The 9,902-nt window shown below is 60.8% G+C and overlaps 1 protein-coding gene across 3 annotated transcripts; it reads right to left on the bottom strand.

Moving 5' to 3' along the window:
• Nucleotides 1–7,365: 7,365 nt before the first annotated feature.
• On the bottom strand, nt 7,366–9,893 carry LOC311425231 (SLAM family member 8-like). 3 transcript variants are annotated; one of them, XM_084500870.1, is made up of 5 exons: nt 9,582–9,893; nt 9,158–9,441; nt 8,135–8,443; nt 7,799–8,066; nt 7,366–7,607 (listed from the first exon to the last, which is right to left on the bottom strand). In XM_084500870.1, the coding sequence occupies exons 2-5, from the start codon at nt 9,393–9,395 to the stop codon at nt 7,415–7,417; spliced, it is 1,008 nt and encodes a 335-aa protein (XP_084356996.1). In that variant the 5' UTR covers nt 9,396–9,441; nt 9,582–9,893; the 3' UTR covers nt 7,366–7,414. The 3 variants fall into 3 exon arrangements, with proteins under 3 accessions (XP_084356996.1, XP_084356998.1, XP_084356997.1); XM_084500872.1 differs by having other exon boundaries at nt 7,803–8,066; nt 9,582–9,736; XM_084500871.1 differs by having other exon boundaries at nt 7,366–7,613; nt 7,803–8,066; nt 9,582–9,704.
• Nucleotides 9,894–9,902: the final 9 nt, after the last annotated feature.

Raw genomic sequence — 9,902 nt, 5'->3', positions numbered from 1 at the left:
AAATAGAATTTCTAGCCCTGAGGGTTTTAGAGAAAACATTGCAAATGGGAACCAGCGCCGGCTGCCTGCCTGAGTCAGCAGGCATCTCCTGCGCCCGCCGGCGGCTGCAGCTTTGCCAAGGGTGGAGGAGCGCGGGGCGACGGGCAGGGAGCTGAGGCCGCCTGCGAGCGGGGAGGCCGAGCGCTTGGCTCCAGTGGGGATTTCTAGCAGGGCTTTCGAGCCTTCGCTCTGATTTTTACTTTTTGTCGGAGCTGCTGCCCCCAGCCCGGACTCCGCGCGGGGCTCTGGCGTGGCCGGGTGCCCCCCGTGCCATGCAGGAGGTGGCTCACGGCGGACTGCGGGGGCTCTTCCTCCTCCTCCTCCTCTTCCTCCTCTTCCTCGTCCCTCGCAAGGGGTTGGGGGCTGCAGCTTCGGCCCGGCCCTGCCCTGCCCTTTGCCCCCCGCTCGGCGAGGCAGGATCCGGCCCCGCTGCCGGCGGCTCCGCGCTGCCCCCTGGTGCCGCCGCCCGGGCAATAAAAGATGCTGAGCGCCGAGGGCGCCCGGTTCCAGCTGGGGACGAGGCATCGCCGTGTCCCCTGCCCTCCTGAGCGGCCAAATCCTGCCCTCGGCTCGCCAAAGCCCCCCTGCTCTGCCCCCGGGGATGGAGCTTGGGGCGAGGGGCCAGGGGGATGCCGCCCTCCCCCCGGAGGAATGTGGAGCAGAGGAGATGGAGATAAGTAGGAGGGAGTTTGTCAGGCACGAAGGAAAGGGAGAGAGAGGTCAGGGGGGAGCGGTGGGGAATTTGCTGACGGGGGAGGAGAGCAGAGCAGAGCAGAGGAGCTGCCACGTTTGCTGCCACGTTCGCTACTCAGGAGCAGGGGTGGCTGCGGATGGGGCTGGCGCTGGGGGCACCCCAAAACCAAGGCTGGAAGGAGCAGAGCAGGACCCCCTGGCCCCTGCTACGTGCCAGCCACCAGGGCATCAGGGAGGGATGAGCATCAAGCCCATGGACCCCAGAGCTGGGGCAGGATGAATGAATCCATCCTTGCGGCAAGCGTGGGCCATCGTGGCTTGGGGACACCCTTTGAGGTCCCCGTGGTCCCATCCGGCAGGGTGCTGAGGAGCAGTCAGGAAGGTGCCGGCGGTGCCGGGAGGGGGGCAGCTGGGGACCAGGCTCACGACACCTCCCGGCACCCCGTGCGGGGCCGGAGCTGGCATCAGCAATTTGTTTTCTCCCACTCGCCGAGCGCCGGAGGCAGAACGGGAACTCCCGTGGTGCGCGGCGGTCCATGAAAGCCCATCTGTGCCAATAATAATAACAATCATAATGATATTTATACAGAGCCTAATGTCTCCGAGCAGCTTCCAGAACCCATTTGGAGGCAGCCGCTCGCCTTTGCTCATTACGAGCGGCGCGCTGGAGCGGAATGGCTAACGAACCTGCTCGTTAGCCGGCCCCGGCCCGTGTGGGCGCAGCGCTGGGTGACATCGGCACGGGGCTGCCCAGGGTCCCCGCTGTCCTTTGGTGGCTTTGGTGAGGGCTGGGGAGGTGCCTGGGGGGCTGCAATGCCCGGGGGGCCCTGCCCGGTGCCGCCAGCCCCGCTCGCAGCGTGATGGAGAGGACGGGATTTCACTTTCCGCTCACCGGGATGGAACAACAGGGAGCAGAAAAATAATTTGAAAGCTTCCGAAAAGCACCTCGGCGGGGAAAGGAGGTGGATTTCCCTCCCCGATTCAATAAACGGCCGGGCTGGAGAAGTCTACCCCGGCGCCGCAGCCCCGCGTTAGGGCTCTTTATTATTATTATTTCTGTAAAGCAATTACGAGGCAGCTTCCTTGCCTGCACTCCCGTGCTCCCACCAGCGTGACCTCCGTTCCGCCGTAATTAACGGCCTTCCAGGAGGGGAGGCAGCGGGCGCTGCGTGCCCGGCTCCTGCCTGCTCGGCGGATGGTGATTTGCAAAGAGCTGCAGGAGGCTCGATTTCCTAAGGAAACGCAGTTTATGCGCTCGTGCTCCCGCTCCCTGCCAATAACTTCTGAACTCCTTGGCTGATTGAAAACAAATTTCACAAGCGGGTCAAAGTCACGGGGATAAAGGATCTCAGCAGGGCTTCCTCGGGATCCAGCTGCTTCGCCGCTCGCTGCCTTGGTTTCCCCATCAGCAAACCGCTCAGCAGCAGCTCCCCAGGGCCAGCGAGAGCAGAGCCGGGAGCCCTGGGGCTGGCCGGGTGCTGCCTAACCACGGATTTGCCCCAAATGCCAGGGAAATGGCCAAAATGCTGCCTCCAGCATCGTCGCCCCAGGGCTGGGCCAGCCCCAGCTCTGAGCTTCACCCTCTCTCCACCCCTCGCAGCTCACCTCGAGCACCCCAACACTGGTGGAAACACCAGTTGTGTTTCCGAGGTGCCATCGCTGTTTATTCTTTATTTTTTTCCCTTTCGCACACTAATTCCTGGAGTGTGCTTCCATCTCCTAACGAGGTTTTGTTTGTTGTGTTTGTTTGTTCGCCTCCCGGGCTCGGCTCTCGGACAGAGGTGCTAATAAAGCAGACATCTGTCACGGGGGATTAGATTGTGTTCTTGTTAACACGCTGTTTCCTTTAAATAAATAATTGTCCCCCAAACTGGCATTCAATTATTAAAGCAAACACTGGCGCGCGGGTGATGGAGCAGCGTCAGGATGCTCTGGGAGAGCCGCGGAGATCGAGGGGCATCCCCAGGCAGTGCCCGTGCGTCCACCCCGTCCCCGTCCCCCCTCCATGGGGACAAACCCGGGGCAAAGTGTGGGAGGTCGCCCTCGCAGCTCTCAGGTGTGAATTTTCTTGCCTGTTCCCCGTCCTCCAGGCTGGGTTTGATTGCCTCCTTCGCAGGCTGTGCCTCAGCATGGGGACCCTATGCCTCATTTTGGGGACCCTATGCCTCATTTTGGGGACCCTATGCCTCATTTTGGGGACCCCGTACCTTGTCTTGGGGACCCTGTGCCTCATCTTGGGGACCCTGTCCCTCGTTTTGGGGACCCTGTGCCTTGCCTTGGGGACCCTGTGCCTTGTCATGGACACCCTGTGTGTCATCATGGGGACCCTGTGCCTTGTCTTGGGGACCCTGTGCCTTGTTATGGGGACCCCATGCCTTCTCTTGGGGACCTTGTGCCTTGTCTTGGGGACCTTGTGCCTTGTCTTGGGGACTGCGCTTTTTCATCCCCTTACCCCATGGGTCTGAGGCCCGCTTCATGCATGATTTCCATCAGATCTGGCAAAGAGGCAGAGGAGCGAGATGCTTCGGAAGCAGACACAGGGAGGGGACGGGGAGCGGAGCTGTGCCGGACAGGGGCTGGGTCTCGGTGCCTGGGGATTTTCCCTCTGCACCGGGCTCCTGCTGCTCCTGCTTAATGACAGCAGGACCTGGGAGAAATACGGCTCTCTCCACACACTCAAGATGTGGAGAGCAAGCCCTGGCCCTTGGCAGGGAGGATTTAGGCTTGCTGGGGGAGATGGAAATGCGTGTTTGCCGGCTGGTGATGATAGCAGCCATAAAGCATGCGCGCGGTGCCCCGTGGTGTTAATAAAGCCCAGGTAACGAGCCTGCCGCCAGCTGGGGCTCCCTGCAGGGATGCTCGGGGTGTGTGGGGTGTGGGGGGAGCATAAAAATGCTGCTGGGGGGTCTGGGAGATGTAGGGGGGGCACAACTGCTGGGACTGGTACACAGGGCAGGGCTGGATCTGTGCCACCTTGTAGGTGCAAGAAAATGAGCTCCGTGCCCCCCAAATCCCCAGGGGGTGGCACCCCCAGAGCCAGACCCTACAAACCCTACACACTCCCTGCGCCACGGCCGTGCGGGGATGGTGGATGGGGCAGTGCCAGGCTCTGCACGTCGGGGCAAAACGTCAGAGCAATGTGAAAGCCCGGGGTGCCCCGGCAGGGCTCTCCTTCCCGCTCGTCCTTATTTGCCCAGTCCTAATTCATAAATCAGCAGGCGCGAGTAATTTTCCCAGGAGAGCATTTAGACGGCAGATTGAATGAGTAATTTACTGGGAACATTAAGACGGCACCGGATAACTTATTTATGAGAACTTTTTGACAGATCTGCCCGTCAATAATTTATGCCGCACAGCATTTAGTCAGGGTCACCAGTAAATAATTCACTTATTAAAAAACTATGGAAGGTTTTATGAGATGCTGAGTTACTGTCTCACACCGAATTTGGGGCCGTAAACATGAATCTGGTGCTGACCCGGTAGCAGAGGAATCCCTGGATGGGGAGCGCTGGGACCAGGCACTGCCGGGCACGGGGTGGGAGCAGGGACGGGGAGAGGTGTCGCTGGATTTGGGGGCAGCTGCTTCACTTCTCGTCCTCGCAGGGCTCAGTCCTTGCTCACCACGTGGACAGCCTCCTTCAGCATCACCTGTGGACCGAGGAGGGTGGCCACAAAAACCCCCTGGGCCACACGGTGCCTTCCTCCCCCAGCACCCAGGGGCTGCCCCCTGCCCATCCCCATTGCGGTGGCGTCTCCTGCGTGGTGCTCAGTGCCTGTGCCCGGTCCCACTGTCCCCATTCCTCCTCGAAACATCCCGAAGCATCCCTAGGGATGGGTGCTGGTGCAGCCGGGATGCTCCAGGCTCCCTGCCCGGCATCTCAGCCCCCTCAGCCAAGCAGCGTGGCCATGGCCATGCCCCTGGGTCCCCTCCTCTGTGGGGGTGTCTGGGGACCCCCAGTCCATGGAGCTGTGCCCTGCTGCAGCAGGAAAGCCCTGGGGCTGGTGGAGGGCGATTGCACGAGGCTGGCTGGAGGGATGTGGGTGTTTGTGGGGTGAAGGACGGGGTGATTTGGCACGGGCTTTGCTGAGGAAGGGGCAGCAGCTTTGCTAAGGTGTGCCCGGGTCTGATCCTGCCCTGGGTGCACAGGGAGGAGGAGGCAGCTCCTGCAGAGCCCATCCTGCCCGTGTGGGTGACGAATAACCCGGTGGGGCTGGAGGGGACCGGGAGAGGGAAGGTGGCCCAGGGCAGCCCCCAGCATCCCAGCCCATTCCCCATCAAATCCACCTGGAAGCAGGGGCACGAATTCTGCCATCACCCCACAGCTCAGGCGCTGCATGAAGCAGCTTTGGGTGTTCATTTGCCTCTTCCCGTGGTCACCAGACCTTCCTGACCCTCCTTCCATCCTTGACCCGACCAAAGCGAGGGTTTCCACCTCTCCCAGCTTCACCCCAGCGGTTTGGGGTTAATGCACGGAGCCAGGGGTTGCACCCTAAGGGGGTGCCCGGGGGGGGGGGACCCCCTACCCGGAGCCAGCCCGGCCCGGTGCGCGGTCGCATGCTGCCACCTCTCGGGCAGAGCCGCGCTCTGGGCAGGGCGAGCGTTTTGCCTAAAAGCTTGCTTTTTCCCCCCATTTCATTTCCAGCGAAAGGGAAGCCGGGCGCTGCGGGAACGGGCTGCGCCCCCGAGCCGGGGGGCTGCAGGCGAGCTAAAAGCCAGAAGCGGTCGCAGCCTCAGCGGGGCAGGGCTGTGGGGTGCCCGTGGGGACCCCCCCCGGCAGCAGCACCCCAAGAGCCTCGCGCAGGGCTCAGGGGCCACATCCTGCACCCACCCGCAGCATCTCCTGCCCGCAGCCAGGGTCAGGGCCAGCAGCGGCCGCGTGTCCCCGTGTCCCTGTGTCCCCGTGTCCCCGTCCCTCGTGTGGCCACGCGAGCGGCTCCCCCCCGGAGCCCCCCGGCGCCTGCACATCTCAGGGGCCACATTTCGCTGGAAGGGGGGATGAGAAACCGCGGATGATGCGCTGAATAAAAACACCCTCTCCTCTGCAATGCGGTGCTTCGAGTATGCAGCATCTTCCCTTCCTCCTCAGTGTGGTCTGTGAAACGTGGTAAATGCTTCCCTTTCATTCCTTTTTTTTTTTTTTTTTTCCCCTCCCTCTCTCATTTTCTCCCCCCCTCTCTCCCGTGGCTCGCGCTCCCCGGGCAAGCCGCAGAAAGCTCCTACAGCAAAGGGAAGGTCCCCTTGATGTAAATTGTTCCCTACATGTTGAACCCGGCCGCAGACAAAAGCTCTAATTAATCGGCTCAGCCCCTGCTCTGGAGTGGAGGTTTGCAACCTCGCCTTTCCTTTGTAGCCGTAATTAGTTTTTGCTCCTCTGCCTGCGAGCAGGGGGCCGGGGCTGGGGGAGTCCCCGCGTCCCACGGCACCGCGGGGAGCGGGGACACGCAGGGAAACGGCCCCGAGAGGGCACAGCGGGGACTAACGAGCACCCAGCAATTAACGATGGGCACGTGAGGCATCCTTTTACTGCCCCAGAGGAGAAACTGAGCTGAGTGGTCCCGTGGCAGGGCAGGATGTGCCCCTCGAGGGGGCTGATGCTGCTCCCCCATCGCTTCGGGCGATGGAGGAGCGGGGACCCTGTGCCCCTTCCGTGCCTGCTTCGGGGCTGCAGGAAACCCACCCTGGGGAGATGGGAGCTGCCACCGCGGAGTTTTTCCAAGAGTTTTGCCCAGGATCTGCCCGGCTCCCATCCTTTAACACCATCCCCGGGGACGCTGAGGCCCTCCCAGAGCATCCCCGGGGCGCGTGGGGCTCCCCTCGGGGCCGCGGCGCTGACCACTTGGCCGGGGATCGGGAAGGGCTGGGAGACAATGAGCTTAGGCGCCAAGCCCATAAGGTGATTAGCGGCGGCGAGGGGATCACAGGGCAGATGCAGACGGCGAGGGGGGGGGGACACACACGGATTAGGGGCTCCTCTCCCCTCTCCCTGCATCACACACTGGCCGGGGCAGCCGTGCAGGGGACAGTGCGGGGCTGTGCAGGTTTAATTTGGGCAGCCCTGAAATCCCAGGGCAGGAAGCAAAGTGGAGCGGGGTAAAACCACTCTCCGGACAAGCTCATTAATATCTCCCAGCGCCGTCGATTTTGCAGCGTATCTATCGGCCGGGCTAGATAAGGGCCAACAAACCGCTGCCGCCTTCAGATAAGGCGGTGCTCCTTCGCCGTCGCGCCCCGCTCGCAGTTTATCTGACGGCGGCAGATCTGGAGGTAAAGAGATTTGGCAGCGAGAAGAAACCTGCGGCGATGCGCGAGCGATACGCCGAGCTGCCCAGATAAAAGACCAGGGGGGGGGGGAGCGGGGGAAGAGTTTAAAGCAGGGCTGGGATGCGCTGCTGCTCCCAGATGGAGCTGGGATGATGGGGAGCCCCCCGCCCTGCCCCATGCTTGGGATGCTCGTTTGGGAAGCACAAGGGGACAAGGACCAGGACTCCGTGCTGGGGGGGACCCTGCTGCGTGTCCCTGAGGTCCCCAAAAGCTGTCCCAGCACCACAGCCAAGGTGAAGGGCAGCTGACAAGTCAGGAAGGGTGCTTGGGGATCCGCAGAATGGCCCAGAACTGATTGAGGAACACCAGAATGCTGGAGAAAAAGAGATTTATTGGCTTGTTGATATGTTTTCACAGGGGTTAAGAACTCACAGGGGTCGGGCTGCTTGCGAGTCCCTTCCTGGGGGTCCAGTGCTTTGGGACAGGGATGCCACTGCCTGGCTCCTGTCCTGCTGCCGCGTGAGGACATGCGTGATGACCACAGCGGCCACCAGGCTGCCCAGAACCAGGAGGCTGAGAACCCCCTTGGTTTTGCAGTAGGACCACGAAACACCTGCAATTGAAGAGCCAAAAGATGGGGAAGGGGGGGCACTTTCCACCGAGCCCCACTGGGTTTGGAGCATCCTGCAGGACTGATCCTGCCAAGCCCCCACCTGCATGCTGCCACATCTCCCACTCATTCATCCCAAACAGATTTCAGTCCCAAAGCTCATTTAGGACATAAAGGTGCAGGAAACGTCCCACAAACCTGTGCCTGGAGGGAGGCAGAACGTCCTGGTGTCAATGCTGGCTGTGCTCCAGCTGACCGGGTTGCTTGCATTGCAGATGTAGGTCCCAGGCTCAGTGTCCCCATGCACCCACAGCACGTTCTCGTGCCCCAGGGGCTCCCCATCACGGGACCAGCTGTAGGAGACGTTGGCAGCACCGGGCACGGAGCAGAGCAGCGAGAAGTTGCACCAGCCCTGCTCCTGCTGCAGCACCAGTGCGTTCAGGCGCAGCTGGCTGATGGGCTCTGTGAGGACAGGGGGGTGAGAGGGGCCGGGGAGAGTGCTGGGGGGGGAAAGAGGGGCAGCCACTCACCCCACACTGACATGTGGAAGCACTGAGAATGAGTGAGGCCAGATGCAGTATCAAAATCTGCAGAGTAGTTGCCGCTGTCTGCCTGGGTGACCGGGCTGATGCGCAGGGAGAGGGTCTCCGGGTGGAAGGTGGCTCTCCCAGAAAAACGATTCCTGAAATCTGGATCTTTATCCTTTAAAGCACTCACAATGACCAGCTTGGTTCCTGAATCCAGTGCCACTTTCCATTCCAACCTTACCCATGCTTGTGGTGTTTCCTTGAGCAGCAGCCGCAGCTCTCCTCCGGCAGGCACAGCCCTGTCCTCGCACCCTGCGGCCCCAAAGAAGAGGCATGGGGTAAGCATGAGGCATGGGGGGTCCCGGGGTGGCAGAAAAACCTGGGGAGGGGGCTCAGCTGTGCTGCAGGGGAGTCCCCCACCCAGCCTAGCCCCAGGACTGGCCGGGGTCTCTGGCACTTGGAAAGTGGCCAGCAGCGTGTGGCTGCATCACCGCTCAGTTCCCCTCGTTCTCGGAAGGAGCTTGCAGTTAATTCCTCCTTCGCCTCTCACATCCTCCATCACCAGTTGTTTCTGGGTAGTGAGAAGGAGCTACTGTCATGTACACCCACTTCGGGGTTATTTGTTCCCAATCCATGCTTGTTATCTAGGGCCAATATGAAGAGAGTTGTCTCTTGCAAAAACCAACTCTGCCTTAGCTCTTGCTTGCTTCTCCCTCCCAGAGCACACTAAAGCCTCGGAAGCAAAATATTTTTTCCTAGATATGCATCCTTTCAGAAAAAAAAAATAATTCACAATAACTGCACAGCAGGGAAAATTTCAGGCCCTCAAAAAACTGCTTTTTGCTTTCAGTGCCACTTTACTGGGGTTCTTCTCCCCCAGCCACTCAAAAGGTGATCTTGGACTTCGCTAGTGACCATTTTCTTGCTGGTTGGCACAAAAGACACAAAAGAAAGAACCAAAACCAATGCCACAGCTGAATGATGATCTGAGGCAGGCAAGTAACAGCAGTTTCCCAATGAGCTTACCTTGGGCTTGGCTGAGGAAGAGGAAAGGGATGAGGAGAAGGGCAGCGCGCTGCATGGCCAGCTGCACCACGCCACGCAGGAACAGGAACGAGGCGTGACGTGGCCGTGAGGGCAGGCGTGGGGGGCTGATCCTCAGCAGGTTGTGGGGTAATGCATGGGGCTGGAGGCTGGCCCTGTACCCACAGCCTGGCTCCATGGGGCGGTGGGAGGAGAGGGATGGAGCCCTGAGCAGGGGCATCGCCCAGCTTCGCCCGTGGGTGCAGCATCACCAAGGTCCTGCATGGCTACGAGTGAGAAGTGCATCAAAACATGGAACGAGCATGAGAAGAAGTAAAAAAAAAAAATCAACCCCACATTCATGCCTTTATTAGGTCCCAGAGAAAGGTGCTGGGAGGTGAGGGAGAAGGCAGCTCTGGTCCCGTACCTCCCTGACCCCCAGGCCGGGCTGGGCACTGCTCTCTGGTGGGCCGGATCCTGCTCGGGGCTGTCTCCAAGCTGGTGTCAGGGTGCTCGCATGCTGTACACTGTGAGCAGCCAGTGCCTCTGAGCACCTTCTCCTCCCAAAGACAAACTGCAAAAAGAAAGCAAAACCCCAAAAGCACCCCCTTTACGTAATTAAAATTAGTTTCCCCTGAGGTTTGCAGCCACTGAGCCCTGCAGCTGAGCTCGCTTGGGAGGCAGCAGCACGAATCCCCCAGGGGCCAGGGGAGCCTGAGATGGTCCCATCCTCCCCACTGGTGACGCA

This window comes from Aythya ferina (genome assembly GCF_964211825.1).
Source record: "Aythya ferina genome assembly, chromosome: 29".
Taxonomy (NCBI): domain Eukaryota; kingdom Metazoa; phylum Chordata; class Aves; order Anseriformes; family Anatidae; genus Aythya; species Aythya ferina.
This window is presented reverse-complemented; position numbering and strand designations above follow the sequence as displayed.